The sequence below is a fragment of the Bubalus bubalis genome, chromosome 3 (genome assembly GCF_019923935.1).
Source record: "Bubalus bubalis isolate 160015118507 breed Murrah chromosome 3, NDDB_SH_1, whole genome shotgun sequence".
Taxonomy (NCBI): domain Eukaryota; kingdom Metazoa; phylum Chordata; class Mammalia; order Artiodactyla; family Bovidae; genus Bubalus; species Bubalus bubalis.
In genome coordinates this window covers 23,870,867-23,893,712 of record NC_059159.1, presented here as the reverse complement: position 1 = coordinate 23,893,712, position 22,846 = coordinate 23,870,867, and the positions used below count along the sequence as shown (strand labels likewise).

The 22,846-nt window shown below is 58.0% G+C and overlaps 1 protein-coding gene and 1 long non-coding RNA gene across 5 annotated transcripts in view; one reads left to right on the top strand and one right to left on the bottom strand.

Annotated features, from left to right (window-relative positions):
- SRCIN1 (SRC kinase signaling inhibitor 1) overlaps nt 1–22,846 on the bottom strand; it is a 67,521-nt gene that overhangs the window by 36,023 nt on the left and 8,652 nt on the right. The window contains exons 3-4 of one of the 4 annotated variants that reach the window (XM_006074334.4): nt 7,242–7,543; nt 4,097–4,195 (exon numbers count right to left, since the gene is read on the bottom strand). In XM_006074334.4, coding sequence (XP_006074396.2) covers nt 4,097–4,195; nt 7,242–7,543 — 401 coding nt within the window. Of the gene's footprint in view, nt 1–1,824; nt 1,963–4,096; nt 4,196–7,241; nt 7,544–22,846 lie in introns of those variants that run through there. The other 3 variants (XM_006074335.4, XM_025280240.3, XM_044939031.2) reach the window with 3 other exon arrangements.
- Nucleotides 701–22,501, top strand: LOC102410694. Its single transcript, XR_006640787.1, has 5 exons — nt 701–1,210; nt 17,118–17,303; nt 19,525–20,614; nt 21,173–21,926; nt 22,303–22,501. It is a non-coding gene; the product is annotated as an uncharacterized LOC102410694 (long non-coding RNA).

The window sequence follows — 22,846 nt, the reverse complement described above, 5'->3', positions numbered from 1 at the left end:
AGATCACTAGCTGGGCCAGGGGAGAGGACTGGGTGGCACCAGTGCCACAGGACGGGCCAGCCAAGCCCCACTAGCGGGTAGAGGGAAGAGTTGCTGTCTTTGTGCTTGGTGAACTTGGAGTGAGGCTGGGACCAGAGTCCCGGGACTCGGGGCACTGGCTGGTAGGGCATGCAGAATGCTGCCCCTCTGTCACCTCTGGAAAGCGGGGAGGATGGTCCTCTCAGGTTGTGCCCACCAGGGTGAGACATAGTCTCCTGGCAACTCAGTGTCCTTGGAGAGGAAAACCGTGGTAGGGAGAGGGCCTTGGGGGTGTTGTGCATCCCTGTCTGGCTCTTTCCAGGGTATTAAACCCCTGGGACAGCTTTGGGTGACTGAGAGGAGCGGAGGCAGCTCCTTTGCAAAAGTAGGGCTCTTCTTGTCCAGTCACCAGCCCTTTCCTCCTCACCCTCTTCCTGGCTGTCAGCTCCTCCCGCCCTGGCCCACACGGTGCCTGGTATAAGAGGGCCTCTCAACAAATATTTGGCCACAAATCATTGCCAAGAACTCAGGACCAGCCATGGGCAGGGGGGTGGGGTGGTGTATCTCTGGGTACTCTTCCCTGGCACCACTCTCCATCTCCTGGCACTCTGCACTGCTCAGCCTTCTAGGTCTTTTCCCTGGGAATTGCCCAGCACCAGAAACCCCTGGAACGAGGACAGAGGGCAGGAAGGGCCCAGAGAGATCTGGCTCCCCAACCCAAGGGTAAAGCTGTCTCCCTCCCCCAGACTCAGAAAGGGGTTGTCTCACCTTTCCAGAGGACAGTGAGACTGTGGGAAAAAGGGCTGCATAGGAAAGCCACTTGAGGGTCATGAGAAGGGCTCTAAGAGGATAACATGGAAGTCAACCATCTACTCTGTAGGGACCAGGCTTTCAGTAATATGGGATGGGAGCTTCCTGGAGACCCAAGGAAGCAGTGCCAGGGGGTCCTCAAACTCCCAGGTGAGAAGAGGAACCAACTTCTTTCCTGCGGGGGGGAGGGGGGCTAAGGAGTTAACACCCTGCCTCCTCCACCCTAGGCACCCTTGGGGGGGTGTGGTTCTTCCCTCCCCCTGCAGCTGGTCCTTTCTCCCCATCTCTTGCCCTGGGAAGGCGGGGCCGAGTCCCCTGGGAGCCTCAGCCCTGACAGCTGAGGTCTCTCTCCTCCCCTGGGCAGACGTCCCCTGCAGGCTAGGTGAGTACATGACCCCTCCCTGACCTCAAGCCCCGACGACGACGCAGCCTCCGGAGAGGGATGGGACCCTATGGGTCGCACCCTAGTTCCAGTCCCTTGGATCCTCCGTGCAGCGCACACACCCACCTCTCAACTCCAGTGAACTCGCGTCCGCGTAAACACTCGCCCCCCCACCCCGCCCCAGGCTGGGGCTCCTTAACGCCCCCCGAGGTCTCCAGCCTCTCACCGCGACGCACGTGCCCGACTCCCCTGTGAACCCGGCGGCCTCCTACCCCTTCCCGGTGCAGAGTGTGGGTGGGGGGCGGGGGAGGTGGTGCTGCGGGACCGGCGCTGAGCCGGAGGCGAGGGAGCACCCCGAAAAGGTCATGACTTTCTGAGGCTGGGGGAGGGGGCGCCAGCCGCATTTCGGGGAAGGGGCCGGTCCCCTGCGGAAAGCGGCGAACGCGATGGCGGAGGGGAGGAGGCGTTTCTCGGGGATCGGGAACCTCAGCGGCCTGCACGCCCCCAGCCCCAGACCACCCCTCCGAACCGGGTGGGAGGGCCTCCGGTCTCCGCGCCCCCGCCCCGCGGAACCCGAGGCGGCGACCCCGGCCCCCGCAGCCGCTCCCCCTTACCTGCGGCCACAGGTGTATGCGCGGGGGCCCCCAGCCCCAGGTCGCGCGTCGGGCGAGGGGAGGGAGGGCGGTCCCCTACTCCCACCCACCCGGGCTCTCCCCTCCTCCGGCCGCCTCCGCAGCCGCCGCCGCCGGTGCCCTTTGCTGCAATGCGAGAGCCGCCGCCGCCGAGCCGGCCCGGGCCCCGGTCGCCCCGGTAACCGCGACTCCACCTGGCGCGGCACGGCGCGCCGCCGTGCACATCCTCTCTCCGGCCCCCTCCCCGGCGCGGCCCCGCCGGCGCAGCCCCGCCGAGGAACGGCGGAGGCTGGTGGCTGCGTCGCCGCGGTCACCCGATACGCCGGCCCGCCGCCCGGGACTCGGGTTGCAGCAGGAGAGAGGGACGTTAGACAGCTTAGTGGAAGCGGGGGAGGGGCTGCGACTTGGAGTCTGGCCTTCGGTCCCCTCCCAGGGTCGTCTTCAGGCCTCCACCCCTAACGATCTGGCCTAGGGTAGCCGGGAGGAGAGTGGCCCGTCTCCGGACCCGCCACCCTCTGAGCTTACAGCCTCTCCCCACCAGGGTCTCCGCGGTGCACCGTGACCCTTCTACCTCTCCAGTGATTCAATTCCCAGCCAAGCCTGGGCGACCTAGGGTGCCTAAATGTCCTCGGTGACATCTTATCCTGCCCGACTGTGTGACTCTGGCATTTGCTGAAAGTCTCTGGTCCTGCACTTCACAAAAAGGGGCCTCAGACACAGCCATTCGGAAAGAGAAGTTCGATAAGGACTAGGTATAAAGTGATGACAAGATCCCATTCACAGCCACTGTTCTCTGTACTTCAAAGCCCTGGGGTGAAGACCCCTTCAAGCTCTCCCCTTCCTTCCAACAGAGTAGATTCCAGATGCGGACAGTCCTGGGGCCCCATAACCTGGGACATCAAGTTCACCAAATCCAGCCTCACTTCCCTCCATCACTCCAACTCAAGACATTTCATCTGCTCCATTTGGGGCTCACACCTCATCCCCATCCCTGTCCCAGTCTGACCTCCACTGCACATGTGACCACGCTAGATGAGCCCATTCCACTTGCTATGTAGCCTTGGGGGCAGACACATCTCTGGTCCCTAAGTTCAGTCAATACTGGGCCAAGAGCTGGGAAGGGCAATGAGCTGGGTGCCCTGTGAATGATGCCAAGCATGCCAATCTCATGGTAGACTTGAGTTACACACAGCTAAGAGTCCCTGCTCTGGAGCTGTTTCCTAGGCTGTCACATTTTTCCTTCTCCTCATTCTCATTGAAAAACTTGACTTCCTGCCCTTCTCCAAGGGGAAGGAAGCAGGATGCACAAAGAAGAGAAAGGGTTCCCTCTTAGATTCTCTGCCACAGTACCTCCTCTGCCACCCTCAAGTCAAGGCCTCCTCAGGGCTGCCCCCGGCCTGTTGCAACTCTGACTCTCTGGTCCCTCCTCCCCTCTGGGGCTTCAGATGCCTGTTTTTCTCCCACAGAAATGTCCAGGGCTGAGCTGGGAGGCCGAGCCCTTAAGATACTGTCTCAGGGTGTCCCTGTCCATCTTCCCATCAAGGAAACTGAGGCTTGATGAAGAACCAGGCAATCAGTTCAGAACAAGTGGCTAGATGCCAAGGTTGTCTTCAAATTTTGAAATTAAGCATCGGACATAGCAAGAAGGGTGGGAGAGAGACATCATGAAGGACTTCCTGCTGATGAGACATCAGGGAAAGGCTGGGTCTACTCAGAGATGGAGGGCGGGTGGGGATAGCGAAATGAGATGGTCTGCAGTGGGGGTGGGAATCGGGCACAAGAGATTCCTGAAAACCAGTGGGGGAGGGTAGGAGAGATATACTTCTGTTTAAAAGAGAGAAGAATTAAAAAAAAATTTTTTTTAACCTATTCCCCTTCAAAAAAATTCCTTCCCCAGAGCCAAGCTTTGGCACAGGTTCGGGGAGGTAATTGGAGAAGGAAATGGCAACCCACTCCAGTATTCTTGCCTGGAAAATTCCACGGACAGAGAAGCCTGGTGGGCTACAGTCCATGGGGTCGCAAAGAATCACACACAACTGAGCAACTAACACTTTCCCTTTTCCTTTGGGGAGGGAATGGTAGGAATTAGACTATCAGGGGAGAGTACAGGGCATTGGAGTCTTCTGAAAATGCAGGCTCCACATAAGAGAAAGGGGTGCAAAATTAAAATCCTGGATCTCCCCTTTCCAAAAAAATCTCCCCAAAGCCCAAGTCTGCCATGGGTTTGGGGGGTGGGAGGAGATGGGTGACTCACCTGGGCCGGCTGGCCAGCCCCGGAGGGGGCGGAGTCGCCATGGAGGTGGGAGCAGAGGGAGCTGAGGAGGCACACGGGGTCCACGGTCCAGCCGCCAACCTGTGTGTGCGAAGCGGGGGACACCCCATTAGGGGGAGCGGGCAGGAGCCGCTGGGGGATGCGACGGGGCGGGGCGGGGAGTTCCTGGGGCAAGTTTGGCACTGAGCTCACACTGCAGAAAGACCCTGTGACGCTGGCTAGTCCCTTACCAAGTCTACGTCCCCTCCATCTGTTTCCGGGGCTTTCTCTCCAGTCAGGCTGGGGGCTCTCTGAGCCCAGGTCAAAGCCCTCCCCAGCAGATACTCCTGAAGTCCTGTTCATCAATTCTTCACTACCTCTCTGGACATTCTGCAAGGGAGCTGCCCCTCACCTCTTCCCTCTTCCAGCTCTTCACTCCCTCCTGGCTGAAGCCAGACGTGGGAAGGAGGGGGCCTCACCCCAGTGTACCTCTGGACCTGCAGCACGGCTTTCCTCCCCGCCATCTTAGGGAGGCCGCTTTCTTCTCCCACACCACACGGAGACTGGAAACCCATCCCTTCCTGGTTCCTCCAGGCCCTCTTCCCCCTCAGCATCCTCAAAGTCGTCCACCTCTCACTCGGTCACCCCACAAACATGTACAGAGCCCCAGCTAGGCTTAGGCACTGAGCCCTAGATACAAGTGAAACATCTGTAGGTCCTACCCACTTGCGCGCACGGCAGGGAATGAAAGAGTGAAGGAACAAAGGCATGAATCTGCGGGTGGCTATGCTTCGATTCATTTACTAAGTATTTACTGAGTGCCTGCCCTGTGCCAGTGACCGTGTCAGGCACATAGGAGGCTCTCAGACATGCCCACATCCTCTCTCCCAGGCCTGCTGCCCCTTGAGGCTGCCATCCAGTTTGTCTCCATGTTTTTTTCTGGCCAGACCTCCCCAGACAGGTCTGCAGCCCAGGAGTCCTGTCTCCTCACCACCTCCAACCCCTGACACTAGCCGTTACATCATCATAGCTCGGGAAAGGAGTTCTCTATACCCTATGGATCCAGAGATCCTGGCTGGTCCCAATGGCTGTTTCCAGACTTCAGAAGTGCAGGGGGCCCTCCTGCTGGGCCTTCCTCCCCTTCCTCGGGGATATAGGACATTCCTGGTCCCTTCTCCCCATCCATCCTGGGCCCTCTCTCTTCTCAGACTCCATTCTGCCTTGGTGACTACACTTACCCCAGGTCCCACTTCCATTTCGGCCCACCTCAACCCCTTTTCTAGAGTCTTGAGTTGTATATTCAGTGCCTAACAGATGTCCCTGTGAAACACCTCTATGCCCCCTCTAACTCATCTCTCCTCTTCCAGTCCCTCATCGCCCCAAATGTTTCCCTCCCAACCATCTTATTTCCCTCTAAGCACCACCAACATCTCCCTGTCACCCAGGTTTTTCTGTCTTTGCCTTCTGGATCCAGACAGCAAACAAGCGTTGCTCATCTTCCTTCCACCCCACCCCCACCCCATCCCTTTCCCTTCATCCTCCCTAACACACTCTCTTCCTCCTTTCCTGCCCTGCCTCCAGCCACTCCCCCTCCTATTCACCATCTAAAAACAACCATGGCCCTCCTAGTCTCCACCATCTGGCCCCCACACCTCCCACGGCTCCCACCCTGAGCTTTCTGCATCAGCCTGTTGGACCTCTACGCCAGTCCCCAAAGCAACTCAGATCTATACTCACCTCCCATCTTCCTACCTCCTAAAACTGTTCTCTTCCCCCATGACCATTCAGACCTTTTCCATCCTTCTAAGCCTAGTTTAAGTACCTCTTCCTTCACGAAGCCTTCCCTGACCAGGGCTGTCCACCTGATCTCCCTTCCTCCAAACCCTCTTCTGACTGACTGTGCTACCTATACTTAAGTTTCACCCCATCTAGATCCCAAAGGGCCTTGCCCCCTCCTCCTAAGGAGCAGAAGGAATCCGCTGAGAGGGACCCCTGAGGGGGAAGGCCTGATCTCCTTCATTTGCAACTTTCCCTTATCCCATTTGGAACTCTGTTCCTGGGAGGGCTCTGGAGATGGAAAAAGGTAATGGCTGGACAGAACTGGAGGTGATAGGAGAGGCAGATAAAGTACCAGATATGTTCCAATATATCCTTGTTCCCTGCAGTGAAGATGGAGGTGGGCACAGTCTTCCTCCTACCCAGCCACACCCAGCAGTACTTGGAAAGGGGGGCAGAGCTAGACGGCTGTGGGATCAGAGACTGACACCCCAAGGCTTGACTGAAAGGATGCTGGCATGCTGATGGGAACAACTCCCCTCCCCTCCACTCCTTTTCCCAGCTGAGTCTCAACAACCAACATGCAGCAGCTGTCAAGGCCCCACACCAATGTGGGGCTGTAAGTAGAAGGCCAAGACAAAGCAGGCCTTACTTGTAGACAAGAAGGCTTTACTCGGATGCAGAGATGCATCCAGAAACCAAGGATCTGGGAGAGTTTTACAAAGGAAGCATTGCACCTCATGTAGAAGGAGGCGAGTCCTGGACCAGGGAAGCTGGAGTCCTGACTCCCCTCTAAGGCTTACTGACGACAGGAGAGAAACAAGGCACAGAGTGGGGAGTCCTCTACCTCAAACTCACCCAGCAAGTCTTGGGGGAAGGAACAGGGTGAAGAATGGGGGAGGAGGGAAAGGCATCAGGAATTCTGGGCTCTGTTGGGGCACAGCCCACCCAGCCTTCTGAAGCTCCTCCCAAGGTCTGACCTTCCCTTAGGGGCCATATCACAGAGGTGCCCACCCCAAGGTACTCCAGCGCCAGATGGACCCTCAGACTCAGAACAGTCAGTCCTGGAGGCTGTCCCCTCTTCATCCCCACCACTCTCTTGACCTCCCAGACAGCCTTCCTCTGCTCAGCCCACCAGCCCCAGTTGGAGGCTGGGCTTTCTCTGCCCAGTCCCACACTCCAAATTCCAAGACTGCAGGCAGAGGTCTGGGCTCTGAGCCTCCATCCCTTTACTCCTCAGGCTCCCAAGAGCCAACCATCAGATTTCGGCGTCCCCCCCTCTGCCCCAGAGGCGTCTCAGAATCAGGATGAGCCTGGCGGCAGGGCCGCACAAGGCAGACCCCCTCCCCAGCCCGCGGCCGGCCCCACTCACCTGCTCCCGCATCCTGTCTTGCTGACCCCGCAGGGCTAGGGCATGCTGCGGGTACTTGCTCTTCAGGTGGTCCATGAAGGCATCGCGCTTGCGGTCGGCATCGGCCTTCTGGAGCCCGCTGAGCGCCTCCAGGCTCTGGGCGGCGATCACCGTGTGCCGCCGCTCGGACGTGTGCACCAGCCCCACGTTGGAGAAGCGCCGGCCCCCGCTGCCCCCGCCGCCCCCGCCCCCCAGGGTCCGGTACTCCCGCGGGTACTCGGCATCGTCTGCAGACAGCATGGGGGGGCTGCTCCGCTCCGGATCTGCGAGGGGGGAGAGGGGGTTCGTCGGGGTCACGGTGCGTGCTCTTCCTGGGACTGCCCATCCCCCACTGGGGTCACTGCGAGGAGGGGCTGACCTAAGGGAGGCGGCAAGAGGCACCTGGGGTGAAGCAGGGGCTGCCCAACAGGCACTAGGAACAGAAAAGGCAGAACGGGGGCTCCAAGAAGGCTGGAGGGCAGAGGCAGTGTCCAGCTTCCTGCTCTTCTGCAGGGTTTGGAGGATAATGATGCGGGTTAGGGGCTGGCCTTAGGAGCCAAGGAGGGGTTGGGAGCAGGGGTCCTGGGCACCTCTCCAGCCACACATCCCCTTCCTTCTTCCTTAAGCTGGGGTGAACAGGGGAGGGAAGCAGGGTTCCTTTCAGATGCTTCCTGCAAACTGTGGAAAGGAGCCTGCACTGTCTTTCTTTCAAGAGCATCCTCCTGGGAGTGGGGTGGAGGCCAACCTCCTCCCTCAGACTAGCATGTCTAGGACACACGTGTCTTTAGGCTGGGGGTTGGCCTGGAAAAGGGCCAGGACTAGGGAACAATGGGGCAGGGGGAGTGAGGGCAAAAATCACACTTCCAAGAAGATGCAGGTCCAGGGTCTGGGGCTGGGGACCCCCTTCCCCGCCCACCCCGAGACAGACAGACAGACAGGAGAGGCTGGGCACAGAGAAGACAGTGAGAGATGGACTGGGGACAAACTCAAAGAAAGCAGACAGAACAGCTCAAGCTTTCCCCGCTGGGACCCTCCCCTCCCCGCCCTTCCTTCAGTCTCCCTCCCAACACGCACAAGTCCAAGACCTGTAAGGGACGCACAGGGGACAAAGGACAGTACAGAAGCGAAAGAAAGAGAAGGCCGGGGGTTGAGGTCTCCATGCAGAACTCTGAAGCCCGTTCCCACTTGCCCACCAGCCCTGAGCCCTCCCCTGGCCTCCCCAGGCCCAGTTCTGCGGTCTCGCACCCTCCAGCCTCCATGCTGACCTTCCCATAGCCCAGCAGGGACAGTGGTTCCAAGGTGTCACCCACACCAGGGATGGGAGGACCTGCTGGGGCTTACTTGAGCCATATTCCTGGTCATAACACGCATTTGCCCTCCCTCGTTTCCAGAAATCACCCACTTAGCAGACAAACACGGTTTTCCCGGCATACCCCCAGACTCACAATCCACTAGTCTCAAGGGTGAAACCCTCAGGGTAGCCTCGGTCGGGAAGAATCAAGCACCATAGCAGACACAGGTAGCCCAACGCAGGGGCTAACTCACAGAAGCCAAAGCGGGCACAAGTGGGGGGGGCTGAGGATTCTGGGACCCGACCAGGTTCCCTCCAGTGCAACCTCGCTTGGCCCCCTCCCTCTACACATCCACTGTTCCTCAGGCCCCTTCTGTCCACCGCAGGAGGCAAGAGGACATTCAGCCACATTCCAGAGAAAGCCACCCCTCGCCCAACACACACATACACTCCTCCCTGGATGTGGCCGAGGCATGTACATCTCCGGTAGCCCCAGTCGACCCAGCACCTCCCACCAAAACCAAGGGAAGAATGGCCCCCATAGACCCAGAGCTCTGAAGTTTCCAAGGGTCTGACCGATCACTTATCATGGCCTTCACACCTTGCTGCACCGCTGTGGGGGTATTACCGTAATCCCATTTCAGAGATGGGACTACTGAGGTCAGTGAAGTGCAGTGACATGCCCAAAGCTGCAGTAAGTGGTAGAGGCCAGATTTGGCTCCAATATTTAGTCACCTCACCCCTTCTCACCACGCCTTCCTGGCCAGACGACAACTGTTTGCCGATGGAACAATGATGCCATTGGCACTCCTTGTTTACCTGCTGTCTCCCTACCCTGGCGCTGGTCCCTCCCCCAGACATCTGTCCCTCAGTTGTGCTCCCCAAAGTGAGGTCCAGACACTCAAGAGATGACTATGGGAGGAATGCTGTTTCAGAGCTTAATAGTTATACTTTTATTTTCAAGGATTAAAAAAGAAAAAACAAGAAGGCCCAACTCCTGATTTCATGGGTATCAGTCCTTGGGATGGCAGTGAGCTAAGGTTTCCTTTTAAGTGAATGCATTAAGTTCAAAATGAGTTAACAAAGAACAAATTGAGTTTGCATTAATACAGTATGAAGGTTCCCTGGTAGTGAGGAAATTCCCGAAGCTGGCACCTGACTGAGGCTGGGAGCCCCAGGGCCATCTTGATGGGGACCCAGCCCTTGCTCTTGAGGAGCTAGTGGCAACCCATGGTGGCCAGTGAATATGGCTGAAGTGACCTGAAAATCATCCAGAAGAAGGATGGCCGGGATGGGGGGCTGCTCTGGGTGCTGGAAAAATAGCCCCAACTGGAGTCAGGGGATTGCCTCCCATGACCCTTAAACTCTGTCTTCCACTCACCCTCACCACCAGCTGGAGGATCGCTACCTCATGGGACACAACTGAGCTGGAAGAGACCCTCCATGGCGGAGCGCCCTGGATACTTTGTTATCTTCCTTTGCCCAGTGTGGGGTGGACTCTGCCCACAGCCTCATTGCTGGAAGCCCAGCTTTCAAGCCCAGCTTGAGCCCTGCCTGAGCCAGAGGGCACCCCCCACCCCCTGCCTGTGCCAGCCAGCTAGGCTCGCCATGCCGCCTAGGGCTCTGGATACCTAGGTGCACTGGGAAAGGTCAGTTCTCATCTGCCCTCCTGCCCTTCCACGCCCCTGGACTCAGAAGAGTTCCTCATGCCCACCTGCACCCTCTGTGCCAGCTCCTGAGGAGCTGTGCCAGCATCCTTCCCTGGCTTCTATGCCAGTGTCCTTCCCTGGCTCCTGGGGGTAGGGCAGGCGGTAAGCCAGCCTGAGAGAAGCAGGGAGGGTGGGGAGGTCCAGGGTCACCCAGGCTCTCCCAGGTCGATTAAAGGGGCCGAGGTGGGGCTGGCAGGGAGGGGTCCGGGCTGCCAGAGCAGGCAGCAGGGAGGCAGAGGCTCCAGACACTGAACGTGTGCCCACAGCCCTATTGATGACTACAGCCCCGTAATCCTCACAGGAGTGGATGGCACTGGGGGTAGGGAGGAGGCCGCTGAGCAGGCCCAGAGACAGTGGAGCAAGGACCAACCCCTCCCTGCCTCCACCACGACAGGGCTCAGCCTCAGGCGCCCGGACACTGGCAGGTGCACGCAGGGCCATGGGTGAGGCCGGACCTGGATTCTAGGGGGTGGCAGGGAGAGGAGGAAGTAGGAGAGACAATGGGCTGTCTCTGAGGGGAGGTGGGGCTTTGATTTGAAATCTTTAGGCTCTTTTGAAAACTAAGAACCTGCAAGATCCTTGGCTTTCTTTAACAAAGAAACTCAGGGAAAGAGCTGAGGTACCTGCTGACCCAGGAGTCCTAGCTCCCTGCTCTGCGCAGAGTTCTTTCCGCTCTGTGGGCCCCAGTAGACTGAGACAACTGGCCTGGGATTCTTGGTTGGGGCACCATCCTGTTGCCTGGGGATAAAGAGGCCCTTGGGGGCACGGAGGGCTCAGGCAAGAATTTATCTGAGCCAGCCCCGGGCGCCCAAGGTCGGAACACTGGGAGAACAGAAGCCCAGACCAGAGACCTCCTGGGTTTAGAGTCAGCTCTTCCTCTGAGGGGTCCCAGGTTAGCCATTCTTTTAGTTCTCCATTCTAAAAGCCTCTTCTCTCTCAGAGCCTGAGGGTACTAGTCTGTAAAATGGGGACAACATCTCTAAACCCCCCTCCTGGGCAGTGGGTGAGAAGCTGGCAAGACAATGAGGAGAAAGCACATTTTGAACTAAAGACATTCCTGGCATGTGGGCTGTGGGACAGAAGGGCAGCCTTCCCATTGCCCCGGGCCTGCTCCAGCCACCACCAAGGCCTCAAGGGGCCCTGACCCTCCCCAGACAGAGCAGCTCGGTGAAAAGCCAAGGAGATCAATTCCAATCTAGCAAGCAGTGGCTCTGGGTAGCAGCGGCCCTGAGCAGATCGATGCTTCTGTTCACCGGCAGAGGCTGCTGAGGGATCTATCTGGGCAGGGGTCTTGTGGGTGGGGGGACCTGGGGAGGCAGATGGGACAGGGAGGCCTGAAGGCAGTAAGCAGACTGGATTCTACTGGGGCAGGGTGGAGAGACAGGGGATGCAGGGGAAAAGTGGGTGACCCTGGATGGGGAAGCAGAGCTGGGGTACACTGCTGGAAGGGGCCTTGGGACAGACAGCCCCTGAAGCATGGGGGTTGGGGGAGTCAGAGAGATAAGTTGGAGGTCTTGCCATCTCTCCAAGGATCCTCAGTGCGCAAGGCCAGCTATAATTTTTGAGTCAGAGATTCAAGCTACAGGAGAGATGCCCAGGACTAGTGGAATCCAGCTCAGAATGAGGGGAAAGGGAAAGTGGAGAAGGGGGGGTGCTATCGCCTCCCTTAGCTCTGCCTTCCCTGCCTGGGCAATGGGGAAGTGAACCTGTCTGGAGGCTGGGATGACCAGGGAGCACTGGGCGCCCCCCAGTGGCCAACTGCGGATAAAGGCGCAGGTGCTTGGGAAGAGAGCGACATTGTTATTTGCTCCACCAATTCCAAATTCCACGTTTATTTATGAGCCCAATTTATTTTTATCCTCACTGCATTCTTTCACATGAGATCACTGTAACTCATGATGAGAATTAAGATCCCAAGGTTTCAGTGACACTGTCTCATAAGCCATCCAGCCCCACCCCACCTTGCATCTTTACCCCAGATGTCACCATCGCTTTGTCCTCTGGCTGCCCCAGGGCAACATTTACACATGACATCATCTTCAGAGGAAGAGAGTGTGGAAAGGGGAGGGGGAAGGGAGAGGGGAGAAGAAAGAGGACGGGGAGGAAATAGAGGGAAGAACAAAGCCAGGAGCTACAGAAAAGAGAAGGGTCTCACTGGGGCCCCTGCTGGGAGGACCAGAGTTTAGGTCTCTGGGTCCTTCTCCCCAGAGATTGGGAGGGCTGGACAAGGCCCCTCCCATGGGGACCTGAGGTCTCACAAGCGGGACCCCAACTGTGGCCTGGGCACCAGCTCAGGGAGTCCAGAGGGCCTGGGTCGGCAGGCAGGGCAAGCAGTGGGGAAGGGGGTGGGGGTGGTGCATGGAGATTGCCAGAAAGGTGGAGGGCCTGGCTCAGACCCCAAAGTGCCCCGTCCGCGTACACACACACTCTTGAATACATACAGCACAAGTCCCACCATCTTCAGCCAAAGCAAGAGGTGCCCAAGTCACCCAGGAGGAGCCCTGAGGCGACTGCCACCATCGATCGTGCCTGACAGTTCCATCCTGCTGAGTGGCTGGCTGGGCAGTCAGGAAGTGCACTGTGCTGGGAGGTCAGAGGCCAGAGGACAAAGGTCAAGCTTGGCAGAGGCTTCAAGAACCTGGATGAGGCAAAGGGATCATCCCTTCCCACCCCTTCCTTGGTGAAGAAGCTGACCCCTCAGTCTCCAGGCGCCCCTGGCTCTGGCCCCCTGTGTGCCCACGGCCCTCAGTCAGCTGTCTGTCTGTGGGTCCTTGGAGCAGAAGCCCATCTGTGTCTGTTTTCTACAACCATCTTTTCCGCCCCATACCACAGCAACCAAAGTCATTTTCCGGGCAATTGCCTTTCTGTAAACATTCCTGTGTAATATCCCCCCAAATTGCTAATGCCCAGCACCCTGTTGAGTCTCCCCGTCACTCCAACCAGAGCCTCGGAGGTGGGGGCGGGCAGAGGGAGGAACAGGCATCAGGGGGAGGGGATTAAGGACAGGGCTTCATGTCCAGCTCCTGGCATGAACCCTCATACCTGCCCCCGCCGTGTTCTCCCATTCCCCACCAACCCAGCCCCACTCCCCTGAAGGTCAGGCCTCTTCAGGAGACTCTGCCTGGGCCAGGAGGGATGACAAAGAAGAAGAGGGAGGGGATCCCATGGCAGAGAGGCCTGGGAGGAAAGGGAGAGGGCTTGAGAGCATGCGGGCAATGGTCAGACAATAAAGGTGACTCCCTGGGACCTGGGAGCACAGGGGCAAGGCCAGGCAAGCTGTCATCGCTGGGCCCCCAGGGAAGGCAGTTCCTTTGTTCCTGAGGTGTTGGGAAGGGAGACACAGAAGTGGGAAGAGGCCAGGTGGAGACCATCCCCACGATGGACCAATTCCCCAAGGCAGGGCAGTGCCGGGGGACGGGTGCAAGGCAAGAGGGTATCAGAGGCAGGATGGTCCTTGGCTGGAGACACGGATGCCCCCTCACCACCCCCCAGCACTGACCTACAGAGCCACCATGGAGAAGGGCCTAGGTTGGGTCGATTCTCCTGGCAGTACAGCAGGGAAACCAAGGACGGGGGAGGCTGAGTGAGTTAACTGTGTGGACTCCCTTCCCCAGGCTGGGGGGAGAGGAGGAAGAGGACTGTGAACCCCCTGGACTCTTCTAACCCCTTGCTCAGGGAACCCTGCTCCCCTGCTCCTCAGCCCCGAGGGAAGCTGGGCATCTAGACTCTAGAGGGTAGCAGGGTGGGGACCACAGAGTCTGCCCGGGAGGGAGCCAGGAGGCAGGGGCGGGTGTAGGGCACCGTCAGTCACAGCTTCATGCAGGCAGAAAAACACGAACCAATTTGCACAGATTTAAAACCCACCGAAGACCACTTAGTTGGTAAACGAGTCGGAATCTAATTAAAGGACCTGTCAGGCCTGGGGGAGGGAGAGCTCACCTGCCTGGGTCTTGGCTGCTCCCAGCAGGGCTTCTGGAACTTTCCCTAGGGAGAGGGCATCTGAGAGGGAGGGTGTTGGGCTCCCTGGGGGTGGGGCAGGCACTGCCACAGCCAGAGGCTCCCTGAGCCAACTCTTCCCTCCCACCCTTCCACAGGCCGACTCTGTCCTGTGACCCTGTCCGCTTGCTCAGACCAGGAGCACCGCAGGGCAGGGCTTCTTCCCTCCAACTGGGCACATCGCAGGGCAGGGCCCATGCCTCCTCCCTCAGACTGAGAGCCTTTGTGTCCCCCTCTTAGACTGGGGACACCCCAGAGCAGGGCCCCTGTCTCCCCCATCAGACTAGGGGCTCGCCTAGGACAGAGCCTTGTCTCCCCTTAGACTGGCCAAGACCTGGGCCTCCTCTTTGGGGGCACTAGATAGGGCCCCCATTTACCGCTTTGGATTAGAAGCTCCCTCAGGGCAAGGCCCTCATCTCCCCCTTAGACTGGGGCCTCCTTGAAGGCAGAGGTACCCCCTTCCCCCACCCAGACTGGGTGGTCTTGCAGGACAGAATTAGGTGGGGTGAAGAGACTCACAGGCCACCTCAGGAGTGGGGTGGGGCCTGGGGACAGTCAAAGATGCCAGGCTTGGCCTCAGTGCCATCTCTGCCAGTGCCCTGGCTCTGCGTGGCCGTGGAGTCCTTGTCCCCTTCGACCTGCTGCCCTCTCTCTATGACTCCCCACAACCATAGGACAACCCTCTCTCTGGCGAGTTGACCGCTCTTCTCTCTCAGCAAAGCAGAGTGATGTCTCGAGACTGTTCAACTAAGCCCTGCCTGCGCCTGCCTTCACTCCAGCCAAATGCCTCTCACGGGGATGGAAACCGAGGCACCAAGAGTGAACCTGAGTCACAGAGGAGCTGGAAGCAGAGCCAGGAATGGAACCTGAGCATCCTGGCCCCCAGGGACAAGGACTTTCCCACTCCCCTTTGCCACTTCCCAGAAAGCAATGGCCAGGGGATCCCTTCTCCAGGCCCCAGACCCCAGGAGGGCAAGACTAACAAGCTCCTTAGGAGAAATCAGCAGTGAGGAGGAAAATGCCATGGCACCCCAGGCCCCAGAGAGAGAAAGGCCATGGGGCACAGTCCAGCTACCCCCTCAGGTGCCCATCCTGGCCCAGCAGCTGCTCACCGCACAGAAACCAGGGTCCCCATGTGGCACCTGAATCATACTCCTCAGACAAGACTCCCTCCTGGTGAAAGAGCTGACAAGCCAGCCTCCTGCTCAGAATTTCAGATATGCAACCCTCCCCCACTGCAGGTGAAGCTATGGCATGACCAAAAATTCCTCGACTTGGAGGAGAAAGAGCTCTGTTCAAACCCAGCTCTGCCACTGTCTGGCTGTGTAACCTTCAGAATGTTAGCAGCCTCTTGGAGCCTCAGTCATGTCATTTGTTTTTGGTTTTTTTTTAAAACTGTTAACACTCAGACGGGTGTGCAGGTTGTACACTGCACAAAGGCATCGGCCAGGGGTGTGGGCGGGGGACAGGCCCTTCCTGGTCTGCCCGATCCCGTGATTTCCTTTCACTCCACAGTCATTATCACAACCAGGATGGTAGGGGGTTGCATTTTTAGCTGATGAAGATCTGGCTAATTGGTTTCCCCAGGAAGGGCGGGGGCGGGGATGCAGAGGGGAGCACGTCACCCCTAGTCTGAAGCCCTTGCTGGAGAAGCTGGGAACGGCCCTGGCGTGTGCCCACACAGCCCGCGCTAACAAGCTAACTCCTGCCTGGCGTCTCCACCACCATCACGCGCCCAGGGAAGGTGTCCTGTCAGCCCCACATCTCCTTGGAGAGGCAGCGGAGAGGAACACAGGCAGTGAGGAAGGGAGGGAGGTGGGGGGAGGCGGGAAAGCAGACGCCTGTGCTCCAGCTCTGCCACTGCTCTGGGGAGGCTGCCAGAGAACCCTCCATCCCCTGCAGGGGAACTCGAGCCTCGGGGTGCTAAGACCTGGGCAGCGGGTGTAGGTGAGGAGACCTTTACCACACCCGAAGCTGCCTCGGGCTGAAAGCGAGCCCAGAGGGAGGCATCCTGTTCCCAGGAAGAGGGACTCCAATCTGTTGGAGGCAAGGGAGTGGAAGCCCCACCATGCACCCCAGCTCCCCAGAGGGAAGTGCCGTCAACACCCAGGCTTCCTCGAGGGTCTCACAAGTGTTGGACAGGAGCCCCAGCCTGGCTGGATCCTTCCACATCCTCCTCTGAGACACCGCTATTTGTGGGGTCAGGTTCTCTCGGGGAGCTGTTCCCAGCCCCACACCCCAGCATCCAGACAGCTCCCTCAGCCACCAGGACAACGGGTCCTGGTGTCTGCAGTCTCCAACCACAGGCCACGCTTCCACTTGTCAACGCCTGTGCACCGTGGTGCAGGCCGACATGCCCAGCACAGGCTCACAGACACGTGCCCAGTCACCAGGGGCTCCCCTGCACCCACCACAGGCATCCACACACAGAAGGACACACCTGGGCCCAGCCGGGACTGGGTCACCACAGAGCCGCCACCCTGACCCACCACTGTGCCATCTTGGATGCCATGCAGGCAGACAGGGCATGGTGCCCACACACACATCGTGTACATTTACCATCCCCTGACAGATTCACTGCACGTGGGAGCTCCCTCGGGTGTTAGTCTGAGGCCTCTCCAGTTTGGACTGAGAGACACTGGGAACCCCATTTGCCATCCTGAATCCAGCCACCCTTTCCCAGAGACGCGATTTCCATGGCCCTTCTCTTGCTTTGCCAAGTTCAGGGTCTCTGAAAGTGTTTACATTTCGTCTTGACATAAAAGCCACTCCACTCTCACCAGTGTTTACCCAGCCAGGCAATGCCAAGGACCGAGAGGCCGCTTCCAGACCTGGCATGCCCAGCCCTGTCTCCCTCTACAGGTTCTCAGCCTCCTGAAAGGAGCTGGCGGGCCTTGGACCCACTTCCACCTGCTGCCAGAGGGCGAAGGACAGGACTTCGAGTTTCAGCCCTCACCTCACAAGGTAGTTACTCTGCTGCCCTGAAGGCCGACTGAGAACAAACAGCAAGTGTGCATCCCATCAGGTTCCCTCCCCAGGGACGCTGAGGTTAGTACTGGAAAGACTCTGGAGGATGGAAGAGGCGGAGCCTGAGAAGGCAGGAGGAGACTCAGGGTTTCCTGCCTGCTTGCTGGGTCCTCACTGACCTGAAGGTCTGCTCAGATTCCAGGGGCATCTTTCAGTTCTCCCTGGTGTCTAGACTGAACCGTCCACCAGAGCAGCATCTGGGAAGGTGGCGCGTGAGCTGGAAGGCAGGGAAGAAATGCACGGTCTCGCCTTCCATCTGCAAAAGACTCGAAAACTCCAACCTCCCATCTCAGTTAAATCCACTCATCCGTGTGGAGTGATGAGATGTGAACTCAGCACCAGGCTTGCTGGGTGCTCTGGGGGAAACGGACCAACCATGAAAGACAGCACTCCTGATACCCAGCCTCCCACCAGCATACACTCAGGGCGGTCCCCAAGGGGCTCTGATAGCCACTCTTCATTCAGTGCTCAGACACACCTTGTGAGGTTGCTCTCCCCCATTTTACAGACGAGAAAGCAGAGACTCAGGAAGGGGTGACTTGCCCACGGTCAGAGCTGGTAAATGGAGAAGCCCTGGTCTCGACTGTGGGGTTCTCAGCCGGGATCCCCCTTCCCTCCTCGATGCCCTGCTGATTCATCCCTGAGTCTTTGTCTCAGCCCCTGGGCCAGAACTCCTTATATCCCCTCAGTCTGTCTAGCTTCCTAAGAAGGAGGACTTGAATAGCCCCCTCCCTAGTGAAGCACAGAGACCCTCAACACCATCCTTTCTGGGGAGACCACACAGCAGAAGAGCATGAACCCTTCCCCGGGACAGGGCTGAGAGAGGATGAGGGGCAGGGAGCAGGACAGCCCCAAGGCCCCTAAAGCCCAGGATGGGAAGGAGGTTCCACTTTTCCACAGCCCTCCCCCATACCTCAATTTGGTGCAGACCCACCCCCCCAGCCCCTGCCACAGGCTGTGCCAACACCAAACTGCAAGTCCTCCATATTTCAGGAATGCCATCCAGTCGGGACTTGGATACCTCCAGAAACAGAGACCTCATTATGTCTAAGGCACCAGATACCTTGTGGGACCCCTCCTTCCTTAAAGTGAGCCAGAGTCTGTGCCCACGGCCCTCAGAGGGACCTGGGGTGGGTCATGACTTCTCTCTTGGGGCCAGAATGAAGGCTCCTGAACCCAAATCTTCTCCCTCAGCCCGACACCTCAAGTCCCTCCATCTGTGGGCTGGCTTCAGCCCTGGGCTACCTGCACTGCCCTCTGCTGGGTCAGCCTCATGTTGTTACCACTCCTGTTAGTTGGTGGCCTTCAGAACGGCTCCAATTGTCCAGACGAGGTCTGAGCAGCCCAGGTGACCCCACTGCGTCTGCACTCACCAGCCCTCCTCCTGCCCTCAGCCTGTGTGCCAGGAGAAATCAATGCCAGGGCAGACACAGCCCTGCTCTGGGACCAAGATGGACCTTCCTTATCCCCTGTTCCTAACTTTCAGGCCTCCCCTGACCTCGAGCCTCAGGGCCAACTTGACTCTTCCTGCCGGGGATGAATGATTCCTGGCAAAGTGAGTTCAACCTGCCGGCCCCATCGAGGCACTTCCCTCTGCCTTCTGATGCCTGGCCTCACCAATGTGGTTCCAGGAGTCTGCTCAGGGTCTTAGCCTCTTCCTAGCAACTATGGGCCTGTCAGCCCAGCCAGGCATATCCCAGCTCCAAACACCAAAGCCTTTGCCCAGGAGTTTGAGTGGGCAGCCTGCTCTGCCCATAATTCTCTGGTTAGTGGCCTGAGGCCCTTGATACCCTGTCCATCGGCCAGGCATTGCAGGGGTGTGTCCAACCACTCTAAGGACTGGAAAACCACAGCCCACACGATAACATCTGAAGCATGTTAACCATACAGTGCTTCCTCCTTGTTAACCTACTTCCTCCTCCCCAGACTCTGCCCTACTGCCAGAGGGCCCTGGATTGGAAGGAGAGGCTCCCTCCCCGCCCCCGCTGCTTCCCAGCACTCTGCCCCGTATCTGCATGCCATGCTCGCACGGTGGCTAATTCTGGCATCTCATCAGACAGTGATTATGGGGGAATCAGCAGTACTGTCATCTCTGCAGCTCGGCACCTGTCACCACGCCACCATCCCCAGGCTGCTGGGCTGGGACCGGAAGCTGAGGGAGGAAGGGTTTACTGGGGTGAGGGGCATCTGCTCCCTCCTCGCCTCTGCAGCCCTCACTTCCTTCAACCCTTCCTCCCCACAGGTGTGCAGCGCATGTCAACCAGGTGGCCACTAGCCACTCCAGAGCTCCCTGATAACCAGGCCAGGTATGGAATGCACGTGCTCTGGGTCACACACAGGTGTGTCGAGGAAGGACACAGCACGCCAAGGTTCAAATCAAAAAATGCCCCTTCCCTTAAGTGTGACATTGAACAAGTTATTTTACTTCACTGGAGGTCAGTTTCTCTAATGGGGAAAACAATGCCCACCTTGAGCAGAGGGGAAGAAATAAACATATAGAGTATCTAGCACAGTGGCTGACGCACAGGTGATCATGTATTCAGTCAACAAACAATGCGTACACACCTACTGTGCGCTGGGCAACATGAAGATGCCAAGGTAAGTGAATCGCAGTTTAGCAAAGACCACACTGGGTCTAGGCATGGGTCCTGGTCACCCTGGGGTGTAGGCATTTTGTTTGGCTGGTAGTGTTTTGTTTTGTTTCTTTGCTTTTTAATGCCTTTAAGGAACATAAGCAGGCTTCTCTATGGTCCTCATCCACGGCTTCACTCATTTCCGGCCCCTGAAAGAACTGGGTTTGCTGCCCCAGGAGCGAATGTGAACTCAGAGGGGCGACACCAAACTGCAAGTCCTCCCTATTCCAGGAACGCCACCCAGCCGGGACTTGGATACCTCCAGAAACAGAAAGCTCATTACATTTAAGGCACCAAACATCTTGTAGTGCTCAGAGGGGCAAGCCTGGAGGTGGTCAGGGAGGGACACTTCAGGGAGGAGCAGAGGTGGGAGGTAACAAAGGCAGGGCGTTCCTGGAAGAGGAGGCGCAGGAGCAGAGGGTCACAGAGGGAAAGGCGAGGCCCACTGGGAGCTGATGGAGACAGAGGCATCTCAAGGGGTCCTTCCTAGTGCTGGATTTCCGCCAGGCTGTAGCGCCTCCCGCTCCTCCAGACCGTTTCCCAGGTGGGTCCTACTGGTGGAGCTATGACGTACGACCACGGCCCCTCGCCTCACGAGCAGCATCTGCCGCCCCAGCCTCGTCACTGGGTCTCTTCCCTGGCCCCACGCAGCCCACCCTCACCAGAGTGGAAAAGGACTCTGGCTGGAACCGAAAGGAGGTATGCACATGAGAATTCTCTAACCTCCAATCCACTTCTGACCCCTGACTTCAGGGTCAGGAAGCCCCCCACCCCGCCCCGAGACTCCCCCAGGGGTGGACCCAGGAATGCGGTAGTGGGAGGGAAGCGGAAGCGGATTCCCAGCGGCTTGAATCACAGGGAACCGTGCTTGCGGGGGTGTAGAGAGTGAGGCAAAGGCACAGCCCTCTACATGCAGCATGAGGGACAGAGGCTAGACTTCAGGAAGACTTCAGGTGGAAGGCACAACGGCAGGACGGGGAGTAGGGCTGCAGTTACCATCTGTGTGACCCTGGGCATGTTACTTAAGCTCTCTGGTCTGTCACCACCTTTGTGAAATAGAGATTACAGCATGGAGCTCATGTGACAGCTCTGAGGGTGAAATGAAGGGACACAGGTACAGGGCTTGATCCAGCATATGGCTCATGCAGTTTTGAGCAAAATTCAGTAAATATTAGTCATTTGTATTTTTATTATTACCAGGAACACTTCCCCCCCCAAACTCAGTAATGACTAAACGAACCCCCCATACCTTTCCAGCCCTGCACTCCCTTGCTCTCGCTGAGCCACGGAGGGAACGTGGAAGTATCTTCTAACTAGAGTCGGCAGAAGAGCTGACCCCACAGGGCCCACTTCCAGGGAGGCCTCTGGCCCCAGATGACGCCTGCCCCACCACAAACAATCTAATAACCCTTCACAGCACATTTTCAACCCCCTCCCCACATGTTATTCTACTCTGGGTGGTAAAGCCGGACAGGGGTTGCTCTGGTTCTTTACAGATGTAGAAAGTAAGTCTTGGGAGGGACCGAGCTCCCTGTCTCTGGGAGTATTCTGGAAGAGGGTAAGCGAAAGAGGAAGACATTCACTCTTTCCTCTTTTCCTAGTTCCTGACCCTCAGCCTTGGCCCATCTGTTTGTGTTGAGAAGTGGGGCGGGGTGGGTGGTGGCTTGTGTGACCAGGACAGGGGCCGAGGAGAAAGGCAGCAATTTCAAGTCACTTCTGCCTTCTCCTGGCAGCAGCCACTGATAGGGGAGGGAGGGGAGCAGCATCGTTGCTCTTTTAGGAAAACGGTAATTTTAATTAAGAGGCAGACAAACGAGCGCTCTGCAGATTGTCTCCGAGCAAAGTTATTAAAAAGCCATCAAGGCGGCGGCAGCCACAGAGGCAAGGAGGGCCACCTGCCCCATCTGCCCGCCCGGACTGGGGCCGAAGCATCCTTCAGAGAGTGGAGAAGGGCTGGAGGACACGGAATCTGCAAACAGCCAAGACAGGGACTCTGCAACCCCTCTTCAAGGTGAGACAGGGGCAGCACTCAGACAGTACCCGGCTGGAGCTGCCCCACCCCAGGGAGGGGCTGGGGGAGGTGCAGAAAGGGAACCACAATGGGGCAGCCCCTGCTATGGGCCAGGCTCTGGTTCGGCTGCTGCTTTTCCTATACTCTTCTCTACAAGCCTGCCATTTTATAGGCAAAGACAATGAGGCTCAGAGAGGGAAAGTGGCTTGTCCAAGGCCAGCAGTTCAGACATGGCTTAAGTGAGCATTTGAACCCAGATCAGGCTGACTCTCAAGTCCAGTGCCCTAGGCTGCTGGTCCCAGGCACAGAAGTGGAGGTGGGCTCCCAGAGGCTCTCTAAAGTGGCCTCTGCTCTGGCCCAACAATGCTGCTCACAGTCCCCAGGCTGCATGGATTGGGACGTCCAGTCACTGCCTGCTTGGCGGGAGCACGCTATGAGAGGAGTGCCATTGGGATGCTCAACAGAGACATGCAGTGAGGAGCAGCCGCCAGCAGGGGGAGCAGGGGCGGATGGGCATCGGTGGACAGAGGGTCACTGCCCTTTCGAGTCAGCTGGCCAGGCCACAGCCTCAGGCCCCACAGCCAGTGAACTCTGCCAACCCCTTAACCTGTATCCCCACACCACTTAAGCAACAGAAGAACCTTCGCTGTCTTCGTCACTGTTGGCCTCTGAGCCTAGCCCAGTGCCTGGCACAGCAAAGGTGTTCAATTAAGTCCATATTGAATGAAGGAATGGATGGATGAATGAATAAACGATTAAATAAATGAAATGAAATCACAGATTTACAAGTACCTATAAATGCAACAAAGCTGTACTGAGGTCGACATGGTCCCATCTTCTCCCATCCCCCTCCACTGGCTGATGCTGGAACATGGGCTGTACCCCATAAGAAAGGCCCCTTGCTCCTGACCCCTCTCCCC